General features: G+C 45.5%; 1 protein-coding gene across 1 annotated transcript in view; it reads left to right on the forward strand.

Moving 5' to 3' along the window:
* The window catches only part of LOC309568693 (mediator of RNA polymerase II transcription subunit 25-like), a 201,206-nt gene that overhangs the window by 93,571 nt on the left and 93,971 nt on the right, over nucleotides 1-13,664 (forward strand). Inside the window, exon 12 of the mRNA XM_082274434.1 lies at nucleotides 13,272-13,329. Within this exon, the coding sequence (XP_082130560.1) occupies nucleotides 13,272-13,329 (58 nt within the window). The remainder of the gene's footprint in view (nucleotides 1-13,271; nucleotides 13,330-13,664) is intronic.

The raw sequence follows: 13,664 nt of genomic DNA on the forward strand, positions 1-13,664 counted from the left end.
ATTGTAGCAAAGTGTAATTTCTTCAGTGTTGTCAAAAGATCTAATAAAATATTTACAAAAATATGAGGTGTACTCCCTTTTGTGAGATACTATATGTCAGTCATCAGCATTTTCTTCGCTTTGCCATGGGGGAGGAGCACTATCAATTTGTTGCATTACCCTTTGGTCTCGCCTCGGCTCCTCAGATGTTTATAAAAGTTGTGGCCCCGGGGTTAGCATTACTCTCATGATCTCCTTCTGCAAGCAGAGTCTCCGAAAGCCTTGAAAGACAACCTGGACATTTTGGTGCAAACCTTGCACGAGTTCGGATGGAAACTGAATTTCCAAAAATATTTTCTGGTCCTGTCCACCAAACTGGACTATCTGGGCCTGACCCTGGACGCGACCTCAGCCAGGGTGTTTCTTCCGGAGGTGAAACTCCAGAAGTTGCAGGATACGGTGCGGCTCCTGTTGTCCGACCAGCGATCATCCCTCAGGACTTGCATACAAGTGCTGGGCCTTATGGTTTCCACCTTCGAGGCGGTTCCGTTTGCTCAGTTCCATACCAGGTCTCTGCCAAATGGAACAATTACTCAAAGGTTCTAGACAATCTGATCCTGTTGAGCTGGAGTACGAGAGGATCTATGCTGTGGACGCTTTGACAGGGAAAATCCTTTCTCCCCCTGCACTGGACGGCGATCACCACAGATGCCAGCCCGTCCGGGTAGGGAGGTGTCCTGGGCACGGACCCGGCTCAGAGGGTTTGGACTCTAAAGGAGTTCAGTCTTCCGATCAATATCCTGGAAATTCCGAGTGATCAGGCTTTGCCTAACCCATTGAATGGATCGTATGGAGGGGTGTCGGGTAAGGATTTAATCGGACAATGGCACGGCCGTGGCATATATCAATCCACAAGGGGACACCAAAGTGCCCTAGCAACCCCGGTAAGTAGCCGGCATTCTAAGGTGGGCAGAATCCTTTGCTCCAGCCATCTCTGCCGTACATATTCCGGGGGTGGAAAATTGGCAGGCGGACTATCTCAGTCGGCAGACGTTGAATCAGGGAGAATGGTCTCTCCACCAGGAGGTGTTTCATTAATTGTGTCTCCGGTGAGGGAGTCCCAATGTGGACCTGTTGGCCTCACATCTCAACAGGAAGGTGATGAGGTTTGTAGCAAGGTCTCGGGATCCTCTGGCAGATGCCACAGACGCTCTGGTGGCTCCTTGGGGCCAGTATCGTCTAATGTACCCATTTCCTCTGCTAACTCTTCTCCCGAGACTTCTTCGCAGAATCGAGGCAGAAAGGATTCCAGTCATCCTAGTGGCCCCAGACTGGCCTTGCAGGTGTCCCTTGGAGACTCCTTCTCAGAGAAGATCGGTTAACTTAAGGACCGATATTCCATCCTGCTTTACTGTCGCTGGCTTTAACAATGTGGCTATTGAAAGCCAGGTGCTGAAGGATAGCGGGTGTCTGAATCAGTGATTCCTACTTGGTGTAAGTTTCGGGGGGTTGGGGGGGGTTCCCCCTTCCCCCTTCCCCCGCTTCTTCTCAATGTCTCGTGTTTTGGAGTTTCTCCAAAGAGTGTGTAGATCAGCTTTTGGCCTTGGGTACCATCAAAGGCCAGATATCTGCCCTTGCGATTTTTTCTTTCAACGCCCGTTGCCCACAAATTCCTTGGTTCACACCTTTGTTCAGGGGGCCGCCACCTGGCTCCCTTGGTGAGGTCTCCGCTGCCTCTATGGGACCTCAATTTGGTGTTGTCAGTTCTTCAGAAACCGCCTTTTGAAAATATTTGTGAGATCCCTCTGCTCGCGTTGACACAGAAGGTAGCTTTCTTGGTGCCCATTACTTCTGCACGCAGGGTGTCGGCGCTGGCTGTGTTGTCCTGTCGTTCACTGGTTTCCAGGTTGTTTTCTGGTTTCCATTTAAATGAAGAAATTGTGTCCTTGTGTCCTAAGCTTAAACACCCTAAAGAGATTGCTTTACATTCCTTGGATGTGCTTCGGGCAATCAGGGTGTATCTGGCGGTGACTGAGTCGTCTAGGAAATCGGACTCCCTATTTGTCCTTACGGATGGACATTGTAAGCCGCTGGCTACTTCTTCTGTGACCATTTCCAGATGGATCAGGCAAACGGTGGTGCAGGCGTATTCCATTTGAGTCGGGATCCTTCTTTCCCTGTTACGGCGCATTCTACCAGGGCGCTTAGTACGTCTTGGGCTTTTTGTCATCAGGCATCCGTGGTGCAGGTTTGTAAGGTGGCCACCTGGTCATCTGTGCACACTTTCACAAAATTTTACAAGGTGGATGTGTTGGCATCTGGGAACGCTGCCTTTGGCCACAAGGTTTCGCAGGCTGCTGTTTGAGGGGACTAGTCCTCTTTGAGGGTGTATTTTTCAGGTGAGCTCCAGTTGTTCCTGCTTGAGCTTCTGTTACCTGGTTGGCTAGGTTTTAGCCTTGTGGGAATTTGTTTCTGCTGTGTTTTCCCACCCCTCAGGTTTGGGACGTCCCAATGGTCAAGAAGATCTAGAGCTGTGTCCGTCAATGAACATCAGGATTTTACGGTAAGACTAAAATCCAATTTTTTTCTCTTTCACTCATCGACGGACACAGCACCCACCCCTCTGTTGAGTTGGGTTATATTTCTTCTGACACTGCTTGCAAGAAAACTGAGTGCCTTTAGCAGGAAGTAAGTATACCCCCTGGGACTGCCCCATAGGCATGGTAAAGTTTTTTTTTTTTTTTTCCTGCCTCGTGTCCTACTTCTGTATGGGGCAGCATAACCCAATGGTCAAGAAGATCTGGAGCTGTGTCTGTAAATGAACATCAGAGAAAAAGATTTTAAGGTAAGACAAAAATCCCAATTTTTTTACTTTCTGCTATAAAACATATAATGTAAATGTAAAAAAAATCGAATTTCTTCATCAGTTTAGGCCAATATGATTTTGGTAAAAAAAAAAATCCCAATAGGCATATATTGATTTGTTTGCGCAAAAGTTGTAGCATCTGCAAACTATGGGATAGATTTATGGAATTTTAATTTCATTTTTACTAGTTATGGCAGCGATCAGGGATTTTTAGCAGGACTGTGACATTGCGGCGGACAAATCCGACACTAAGTGACACATTTTGGGGACCAAGGACACCAATACAGTGATCAGTGCTAAAAAAATGCACTGTCACTGTACTAATGACACTGGCAGGGAAGTGATTAACATCAGGGCAATTAAAGGATTAAATGTGCTCCTAGGGAGTGCTTTCTAAGGCCCTTTTCACACCTGAGCGCATTTCAGCACATAAAACGCTCCTCTCTGAAGTCTAAAAACGCCCAACAAGCAAAATCCCATTCATTTCAGTTGCCCCTGTTCAGATCGGAGCATTTTGTCATCTGAAGCAAAACGCCTGAAGCTCAAAAAAGTACATGAGCGTCTTTTTTGGCAGATTACAAGCGTTTTTGTTTAGATGTTAATGCCTTCCTCCAAACACCTGCAAAAAATGGCTGAAAATTATACGCTCAGGTGTGAATGAAGCCTTATTGAAAGGGGGGGTTGGATGCTTTGGCTGCGAGAAGACAGAGTTCCTAATTAGCTGAGATCTCTGTCTTCCCCCTACTAGCAGAACAGCAATCTGACTTGTTTACATAGGCAGAATGCCGTTCTGCCTCTAAGGAAAAATCGGCGGACCTCGGGCCTACCAGACCTGCTGATTGGTTCCCTTTGTGTCCAGTAACCCCACAGACCCTGAAGAGCGAAATCAAGTACATGTACGTGACTTCTTGCAGGGAGAGCCACCGCCCTGCAGTGTATATATATATATATATATATATATATATATATATATATATATATATATATATATATATATATATATATATATATATATATATATATATACGTGGGGCGGTCAGCAAGTGGTTAAAGGAGAAGTACAGCCAAAGCTTATTTGGACTTTACTTCTCCTGTGGGTCATAAGAGTTCAATTTGTTCTGCACTCCTGTGACCCAGTGAAAGAACAGTTTGAAAACTCATCCGATCTCTCAATGGGGAAAAAAATCATGCTGGATATCTATGCTGATAATAGACTAGGTCATTTGTTAGGAACGAATAAATGCCACCTCGTTTTATGGAAATTAAAATTATCAACTTACATAGGGCTGAATTCATGGACCCCAAAAAAATCAAAGTGAAAAAGTTATGCAACTGGCTAGTCCATTTTACTGAAATTTTATTGTAGCAACTCAAAATGGTACTCAATAGTTTGTATGGCCCCCCCACATGCTTGTATGCATGCCTGACAACGTCTCCCAGATCTGGACCAGGGCATCACCGAGCTCCTGAACAGACTGAGGTGCAACCTGGTGGCTTCGGATGGACCGAAACATAATGTCCCAGAGATGTTCTATTGGATTTAGGTCAGACGAGTGTGGGGCCCTTCATTGGTATCAATTCCTTCATTCTCCAGGAACTGGCTGCATACTCTCGCCACAAGTGGCCAGGCATCGTCACCCACCAGGAGGAACCCAGGACCCTCTGCACCAGCGTAGGGTCGGACAATGGGTCCAAGGAGTTCATCCCGATACCGAATGGTAGTCAGAGTGCCATTGTCTAGCCTGTAGAGGTCTGTGCGTCCCTCCATGGATTTGCTTCCCAGACCATCACTGATCCATCGCCAAACCGGTCATCCTGAACAGGCAGCAATAACATTCTTGATGGCTTCTCTAGACCTTTTCGCGTCTGTCACATGTACTCAAAATGCACCCGTGTTGTGATTTTAACCTCTTGCAGACTGCCCACCGAAGTATTACTGCGGCAGGGCGGCTCGGCTGTGCAAAATCACGTAGTACTACATGATTTCGTGCGGTGGCCTCCTCACGCGAAACCCGCCTGCTTATGTAAACAAAGCAGGTGAGTCTTCTGTGAGACAGGCAGGGAGAGTTAAGGAGTTTCAGCTAAGTTTCAGATCTCTCTGTGCCTGTCACAGAACCCTTCCCATGCACAGTTAGGTACACATTAACCCCTTTGATCACCCCCAGTGTTAACCCTTTCCCTGCCAGTGTCATTTATACAGTAACCGTGCATAATATTTAGCACTGATTACTGTATTAATGTCACTGGTCCCCAAAGAGTGTCAAAAATGTCAGGAGCCCGATCTGTCCACCACAATATTGTAGTCCCGCTAAAAAAGGCTGATCGCCGCAATTACTAATAAAAACAAAAAAATAAATAAAAATTCCAAAAATCTATCCTGTAGTTTGTAAACGCTATAACTTTTGCGCAAACCAACTAAAATAAGTTTTTTTGGATTTTTTTTTTACCAAAAATATGTAGCAGAATACAAATTGGCCTAAACTGATAAAAAAAAATTAAATTTTTTTTATTGGGAATGTTTTATAGCAGAAAGTAAAAAAATATGGTGTTTTTTGACGTGCTTTTTTTGTTTATAGCGCAAAATCTAAAAACCGCACAGGTGATCAAATACCACCAAAAGAAAGCTCTATTTGTGGGGAAAAAAAGGACATCACTTGTATTTGGGTACAGCATCACACGACCGCGCAATTTTCCATTAAAGTAACGCAGTGCCAAATCGCAAAAAATGGCCTGGTCATTAAGGGGGTAAAACCTTCCAGGGCTGAAGTGGTTAATAAACTTTTTATGTTACATGACCTATTAAAACCCATCGTAAGCACTGTAAATCGCAGTAAAGTTGCAAGCATTTTCTGCAGCTATTATCAGCATCTTTTTTTGCTTTTGGCACAACACTGAAAGTTTATTTTCAGCCGCTAATTTTCAGCGACAGAAATTTCGGTACATCACTAATATTTCACTTGGTAATCTGGTGACCATATTTAGATAGAATTGGCAAACAAATTGTAGCTAAGCTCCAGATAACACATTATTACCGGGTACAACAATCATTTTTTCCTTTTTACATAAATGAAAAAAAAAAACTGACCGTTGTAAGCACCCCTGTCAGTGTTTAGATTATTTCTCTACCCTCAAACAGCTCAGTCTTGGTAAAGTAAATAAAAACAGACTTACTGACTGGATTACCAGGTGAAAATAAAAGGTAAAAAGGCTAAAAAAAAAAACAATGCAGCTACGATAGCTATCTGCAAATGTCTAAAGGACTATACAGATTCTTCATGTTTTCAGTTGAGTAATCAACTTTCAAAAGTCTGCTCTGCTATATTTCCTTTGTCTGGAATATCCAGGCCTCATCCTAGACACGGCACAGGTAAAGGTTTTCCTTCTTCCATATAAACTTTTCTCCAAGGTTTCATTGTCAGACCTTAAAATGGAAGTAAACCCTCCTATCGTTTTCAGCCAAGGAAGCTGCCATCTTGGCCTCTGTTTAATCTTCAGCTGCCATGATGCTGCACATGTGATCATCATTCATCATTGGATGGTTTGACAGTTTGTTTGAAAGCACAACTATTGTGACAGTTCACATTTCCAGGCATGCTGGGAATGTAACTGTCTTGAAAATATTAAACAGATGGGTTTACTTCCACTTTAAGATTTATAAAGGCATCCCTCTTTGAAATTCTCCATGAGTCCAAAGCTTGATGATTGTCTCATTTGAAGCTGTTTGTTTTTCCTGAATTCCATTCAAGCCCCTCCAATACAACATTCTGTTGGCCTGGAACATGCACTGTCTACCTCTTGACTTTCCTGTGCTTCCAGCCAAGTAGGGAATGCTCTAGCTTGGTAGATTATCAATCCAGAATTGGAAATGGGAAAGCATTTTCTCCCACCTTCATGCCAGCCTCACAGGCTGGGGAAGGGACGGTTTCAATTTCTCACAGTTCGGAGAACCTGGTCACCCAGGGAAGCACAGTTCCCCATTAACATCTTGAACCTCTAGATCCAACTATTTTGTTTTTCTTTCTTGCAACCTGTTTTTGCCTGGGTGTCTGATCCAGGCTCTTACAATAGGCTCTGAACAAAATAATGGGGTGGGCAACTACATGGCAGATGAGGTTTAATGTTGAGAAATGTAAAGTAATGCACTTGGGCATCAGAAACACGAAAGCAAGCTACTCACTAGGGGGGAAACCTCTGGGTGAATCTAAGATGGAAAAGGACCTTGGGGTTCTGGTGGACAACAGGCTTGGCAGTGGCATGCAATGCCAAGACGCTGCAAGCAAAGCCAACAGAATACTGGCATGTATAAAAAAGGGGATTCTCTCCAGAAATAAAGAAATTATTCTACCACTCTACAAGACTCTGGTCCGGCCACATCTGGAGTATGCTGTCCAGTTCTGGGCACCGGTCCTCAGGAAGGATGTGCTGGAACTGGAGAGAGTCCAGAGAAGGGCAACAAAAATAATTAGAGGAATGGAGGGCATCGGCTATGAGGAAAGACTACAAGCACTGAACTTATTCTCTCTGGAGAAGAGGCGATTGAGGGGGGATATGATATCCATGTACTAATACTGTACTGGCGACCCTAGCATAAGGAAAAACATTTAGAGAAAGGGAATACAATAAGACATGTGGCCACTCGCTAAAACTAGAGGAAAAATGGTTTAACCTTAAAATATGTAAGGGGTTCTTCACTGTCAGAGCAGTAAGGATGTGGAATTCTCTTCTACGAGCAGTGGTATCAGCAGGGAGCATTGATAGTTTCAAAAAACTATTAGATGGACACCTTAAAGACCACAACATACAGGGGTATACAATGTGAGAGTAAACAGCAAACACACACACACACATCATAGGTTGAACTGGATGGACTGATGTCTTTTTTCAACCTCACAAACTATGTAACTATGTAAAAAATAGTACCTAACCTAGGACAATACACAACACCTCATTGGGTTCGCAAGCACCTAAATATTTTTTCAATGCAGCATTGGTTTCAAACCTGCTCATGTCGTGTAATCATGTGGGGAATCTATAGCCTCAGTGCTGGTCAGATGATCAGGCACCTTTTAAAGGTACTCGCCTACGTGATTTGGTATTATTTGGGGAGAGAGTGTTCTCATTTTACCCAGCCTCAAAAAACTAGGAACTCCATTTTCTTTTTTTCTTTCTTTTTTTTATTGCTGCTCACAATGTCCCTTTTGTTGTTCTAAGGCCACAGGGCACCCATAACTGCCTCCTTGGCTGATTTTAAGCAATTGTGGCAGGCCTCTGGACATGCTCACCTCATTATGAAAGATTGCCCTCACCTGCAGATCTCAGGGTGGGAATATATCTTTCTCTATCGCTCATTGACAGACGTAGTCTTCTTGATTCTCAAGAGCTGGGTTATGTTGTCTCCGCAGGAGTAGGACTAGGCAGAAAGCCAAAACGTTCTGGCTCCACCTTAGGGGCAGTCCCTGAGGGTATATCCTCCCTCTCTCTGCTACAGGGAATCAGTTTTTTTCTGTCTAGTCAGGAGTAAGGACCTAAGTTCCTTGCTGGGATCTTTTGGTCCTGGCAAGACCCCAGGACCTGGCCCGCCCCCTCCAGACCTGAAGATAAACCGTCCAAAGCCTGAAGGTGCGCCCCCACCCATAACTGGGGTGGGGGGACGTCTTCGCCGGTTCCCGGATCCATGGCTTTCCAGAATCCCGGACAAATGGGTTTGCGAAGTCATAAGGTCAGGGTACAAGATCGAGTTTCGATCTCTCCCACCGGCGCGATTCTTCCCTTCCAATATCCGACTATCCCCGGATCGTTTAGAAGATCTGCGGAGAGCAGTCACAGATTTACTACAACAAGGAGTGGTAGTCCACGTTCCTTGGACAGAACGGTTTCAAGGGTTTTATTCAAACCTATTTACAATACCCAGGAAAGAGGGCAAAGTGCGTCCAATTCTGGACTTAAGGGCACTCAATTCTTTTGTCAACATAAGAAGATTCAGAATGGAGTCCATTCGCACAGTAGCAGCCTTCCTGCATCCAGGGGATGTCCTAGCGTCCATAGACATCAAGGACGCATATCTTCACATTCCCATTTTCACAGGACATCAGCGGTTTCTACGCTTTTCCGTAGAAGAGAACCACTATCAGTTTGTGGCGTTACCTTTCGGTCTCGCCACGGCTCTGCGGGTCTTCACGAAGGTGTTGGCCCCAATGTTGGCACTTCTGCGCCAAAGAGGCATATCGATTCTTGGTTACCTAGACGATCTTCTGCTTCATGCAGAGTCTCCTCAGACCTTGCTACAAAACATAGAAATTACTATGATTTCTTTACAGGAATTCGGGTGGCTGGTGAACCAGCAAAAGTCATTTCTGGTTCCCACCCAGAGGCTCGAATATCTGGGTCTAATTCTAGACACAGGACAAGAGTTTTCCTTCCGGTAGGGAAACTCCGAAAGATTCAATCAGCAGTCCAGTTGTTACTGTCCAACAGCTGGTCTTCCCTTCGGACTTGCATGAGGGTTCTGGGGTTGATGGTGGCTTCGTTCGAAGCAGTCCCATTTGCCCAGTCCCATACCCGAATTCTTCAGCAAGAGATTCTTCTCAGATGGAATCGGAATCCGGAATCCCTGGACAATCAGATCCGATTGAGCAAACAGACCAGAGAGTCTCTGGTTTGGTGGCTTCGGTCTCCGATGCTCAGCCAGGGAAAGTCATTTCTGCCAATATATTGGACGATAGTGACCACGGATGCCAGTCTATCCGGATGGGGAGGAATTCTCGGTCAGTTTTCTGTCCAGGGACTTTGGTCCCCGGAAGAATCCAGGTTACCGATAAATGTATTGGAACTGAGAGCGATCAGACTTTGTCTGATTCACTGGACTGAGCAGCTCCAGGGCAGCCCGGTTCGGATCCAGTCGGACAATGCCACGGCCGTGGCTTATGTCAATCACCAGGGGGGCACCAAGAGTGCCCGAGCGGCCAAAGAAGTGGCTTGCATTCTTCGCTGGGCGGAACGATTTGTTCCAGCGATCTCTGCGGTGTTCATTCCGGGGGTGGAAAATTGGCAGGCAGATTATCTCAGCCGTCAGACTCTGGATCAGGGGGAATGGTCTCTCCATCCAGACGTTTTCCACCAGTTGTGCCTACGGTGGGGAACCCTGGATGTGGATCTGTTGGCATCACGATTCAACAGGAAAGTTCAGAGATTCGTGGCTCGCTCCCGCGATCCTCTAGCAGAGACCGCAGACGCACTGATCGCCCCGTGGGGGCAATACCAGCTAATGTATGCCTTCCCTCCTCTCGCGTTACTGCCAAGACTTCTTCGCAGGATAGAGGAGGAAGGAATTCCAGTAATTCTGGTAGCTCCGGACTGGCCTCGTCGAGCTTGGTACGCCGACGTGGTCAGACTGGTGGCGGACGTCCCGTGGAGACTTCCTCTCAGGGAGGACCTACTATCTCAGGGACCGATCTTCCATCCTGCTTTACGATCGCTGGCTTTAACGGCCTGGCTATTGAGACCCAGGTGCTGAAGGACAAAGGTTTGTCAGCTTCAGTTATTCCTACTCTAGTTGAAGCAAGGAAAGCGACTTCCAGAAAGATTTATCATCGCACATGGAAGTCCTACATTGCATGGTGTGAACCTTTGGGGTTCCGTCCGCGGTCTTATTCGATTAGTCGAATATTAGCTTTTCTGCAACAAGGGGTTGAGCAGAAACTGGCCTTGAGTACTATCCAGGGTCAGGTCTCAGCATTAGCTATCTTCTTTCAGAAGCCTTTGGCTACTCATTCCTTGGTGCGGAATTTCATCCAGGGGGTTCGACATCTGGCTCCGCCAGTGCACGCGCCGTTACCACCCTGGGATCTTAATTTAGTGTTGTCGGTTCTTCAGAAACCTCCCTTTGAAGATATTAGGGAGATTCCTCTACCTACGTTGTCCCAGAAGGTGGCCTTCTTGGTGGCTATTACTTCTGCACGCAGGGTGTCAGAACTGGCCGCATTATCTTGTCGTTCACCATATCTGGTGGTTCATAGAGATAAGGTGGTTCTTCGTCCGAATCCATCCTTCCTACCAAAAGTGGTTTCAGAATTTCATCTGAATGAAGAAATTGTGTTACCTTCCCTGTGTCCTAAGCCCAGTCATCCTCGGGAGTTTGCTTTACACTCCTTGGATGTGGTCCGGGCGATCAGGGTATACTTGAAAACGACAGACTCGTTTCGCAAGACGGATTCACTTTTTGTGATCCCGGATGGACCCAAAAAGGGGTTGCCTGCATCTGCCGCGACCATTTCCAGATGGATCAGACAGACGGTGGTACAGGCTTATTCTATTAAGGGTCGGGAGCCCCCGTTCCCTGTTAAGGCGCACTCCACTCGGGCGCTTAGTGCGTCATGGGCCTTTCGCCATCAGGCGTCAGTGGTCCAGGTGTGCAAGGCGCCTACCTGGTCGTCGGTGCATACCTTTACAAAACATTATAAAGTTGATGTAATGGCATCATCTGATGCCGTGTTTGGCCGCAAGGTTTTGCAGGCCGCCATTTGAGGAGACCAGTGGTCTGCCTCGAGGGTTTTTTTCCGTTGGAAATTTTTCTTTTTAGTCTCATTCTTTGTTTATAATGAGCCTTTAAAACTTCTAGTTTGGCACCGGTTGGGCCTTCTAGATTGGATTTGATTTTTGTCAATCCCGCCCCTCATTTATGGCACTGCTTCTGGATGTCCCAGCTCTTGAGAATCAAGAAGACTACGTCTGTCAATGAGCGATAGAGAAAAATGGATTTTTGTAAGATCTTACCGTAAAATCCTTTTCTCTTAAGCTCATTGACAGACGTAGTACCCGCCCCTCTATCATTGAGTTGGGTTGGGTTAAATTCTCTGTTACTGCTTTAGAACAGAACTGATTCCCTGTAGCAGAGAGAGGGAGGATATACCCTCAGGGACTGCCCCTAAGGTGGAGCCAGAACGTTTTTGTCTTTCTGCCTAGTCCTACTCCTGCGGAGACAACATAACCCAGCTCTTGAGAATCAAGAAGACTACGTCTGTCAATGAGCTTAAGAGAAAAGGATTTTACGGTAAGATCTTACAAAAATCCATTTTTTTCACCTTTGCAAGCTTTTGACTTCAGAGCATCTCTGACACCTAGGAGCAAGTGGAAGTGGCACTGGGCTACAAAATCCAGTACACTCTTTCGGAGATTCTTCGCCTTGAATATCATCCTTTCACCTAAGAATTCCGAGACCATTGATTAGCTATAAGACTTGCTGGTGAAAGGGGTTATTGTCCCAGTATCTGCTTAACAGTGGTTCATGGGCTTATGGTAATCCTTCTCACAGCTTGCAAGAAAGCTGTAAAAAATCGAATTCAGGAAATATTTAGCTAGAAGGTATTCCCATCATCTGTACTGCTCCAGACTGCCCCAGAAGGGCCTGGAACTCTATCTGTTTGGTCTGCTTTTATACATCCTTTTTAGTTGGTAGGGTCCGTCAAAGGATGGGTTGTGGTCTTAACTATTCTCTTCCAATGAACCCTGGCTAATCATTTTTTTTGTTTGTACCTCCTCTCATGATTACCTCCTCTCATGATTTTGCACAATGTCAAAGCTACACACCGCTTAAAAATGAATCCAGTGAGGATTCAGTGACACAAGGTGTGTGGCTTTCACAATGTCTGGATTCTTAAGGGAAAAACCTCTAACTTTGTCCTGGAAAATGGCCTTTCTTATAGCATCACCCAAACTAGGAGGGTTTTTGAGTTGGCAGCCTTGTCCTACACAGCCCCTTTCCTTGTTCTTCACAATAATATTTTTTTTAGGACTCTAGAGAGTCCTGTTTAACGAAGGTTGTGCCCTCCTTTCACCTCAAAGTAGTTTTCTTTTCTCTGACTCCTGTCCATTCAAAAGCAATTGCTCTCTATTCTCTGACCACTCTATGCACCAACTATTGTAGCTAATGTGGTTCTGGCTGTTACGGTTTATCTGAATGCAAGAGACCTAACTAGAACCCCAATGCTACAAACCATGAAGGGCCCCCTGACCGGGGCCCTTCCCACTGATCCCATAGCCCTTTATTCCTGTTGCGAGGCTATTTCACATTAAATGCAGTGGTCCCCCTTCCAACCGTCTTGGGGCTCCCACACATTGGCAAAATGCCAGGGCCTGGTCACAAGTATGACTTTTGTGACCCTGGCAGTTTTGCCACTGGCGTCGGTAGATTGTTACTTATTGAGCTATACAGTCGAGTAGAAGATTTAAAGAGTCTCGAGAAATTCAGTTTTATTACCCACCTATTTTATAAAAAACCTTTCATAACCGCTATTATTGCAGCTTAATAAATCAGAACTAAGATGTTGTTTAGTTCTTTTTACTAATGTAAGATGGCTTATTTAAAAGCTGGAGAACCTCAGGCTTTAGATTTTACTAATTAATCTGAAAAATGTTTCTCTGTTTGCAGGAAAACTGACCAGTGGCCTCAAAAGTTAATAATGCAGCTGATCCCACAACAGTTGCTGGTAAGTCCCATGGTCCAGTGCACTTACAACGCATTTTGTAATCATGGTGCCTATATGCAGAAATTGTTAAAAATTAGGCAATATTGTTAATGTGATTCTTTTGTTAAAATTGAAATCATTTGCATACCTATGGTCATACCAGGCCCACAAGCTTAAGACTGGTACACACTATGCCTTTTTTTTTTTTCGTCCAACCCGGCGGGCTGGACGGGAAAAAAAAAATTCAGCCCGGGTCGGAGTTGCTGTACTGCGTGAAGTACGGCGATCTCTCCCGCTGAGCTGTTCTGACAGGGGGACAGCCCCCAACCAGAACACTTCGATCTCCGCCATTGGCA

The sequence above is a fragment of the Pelophylax lessonae genome (assembly GCF_965119305.1).
Source record: "Pelophylax lessonae genome assembly, chromosome: 12".
Taxonomy (NCBI): Eukaryota; Metazoa; Chordata; class Amphibia; order Anura; family Ranidae; genus Pelophylax; species Pelophylax lessonae.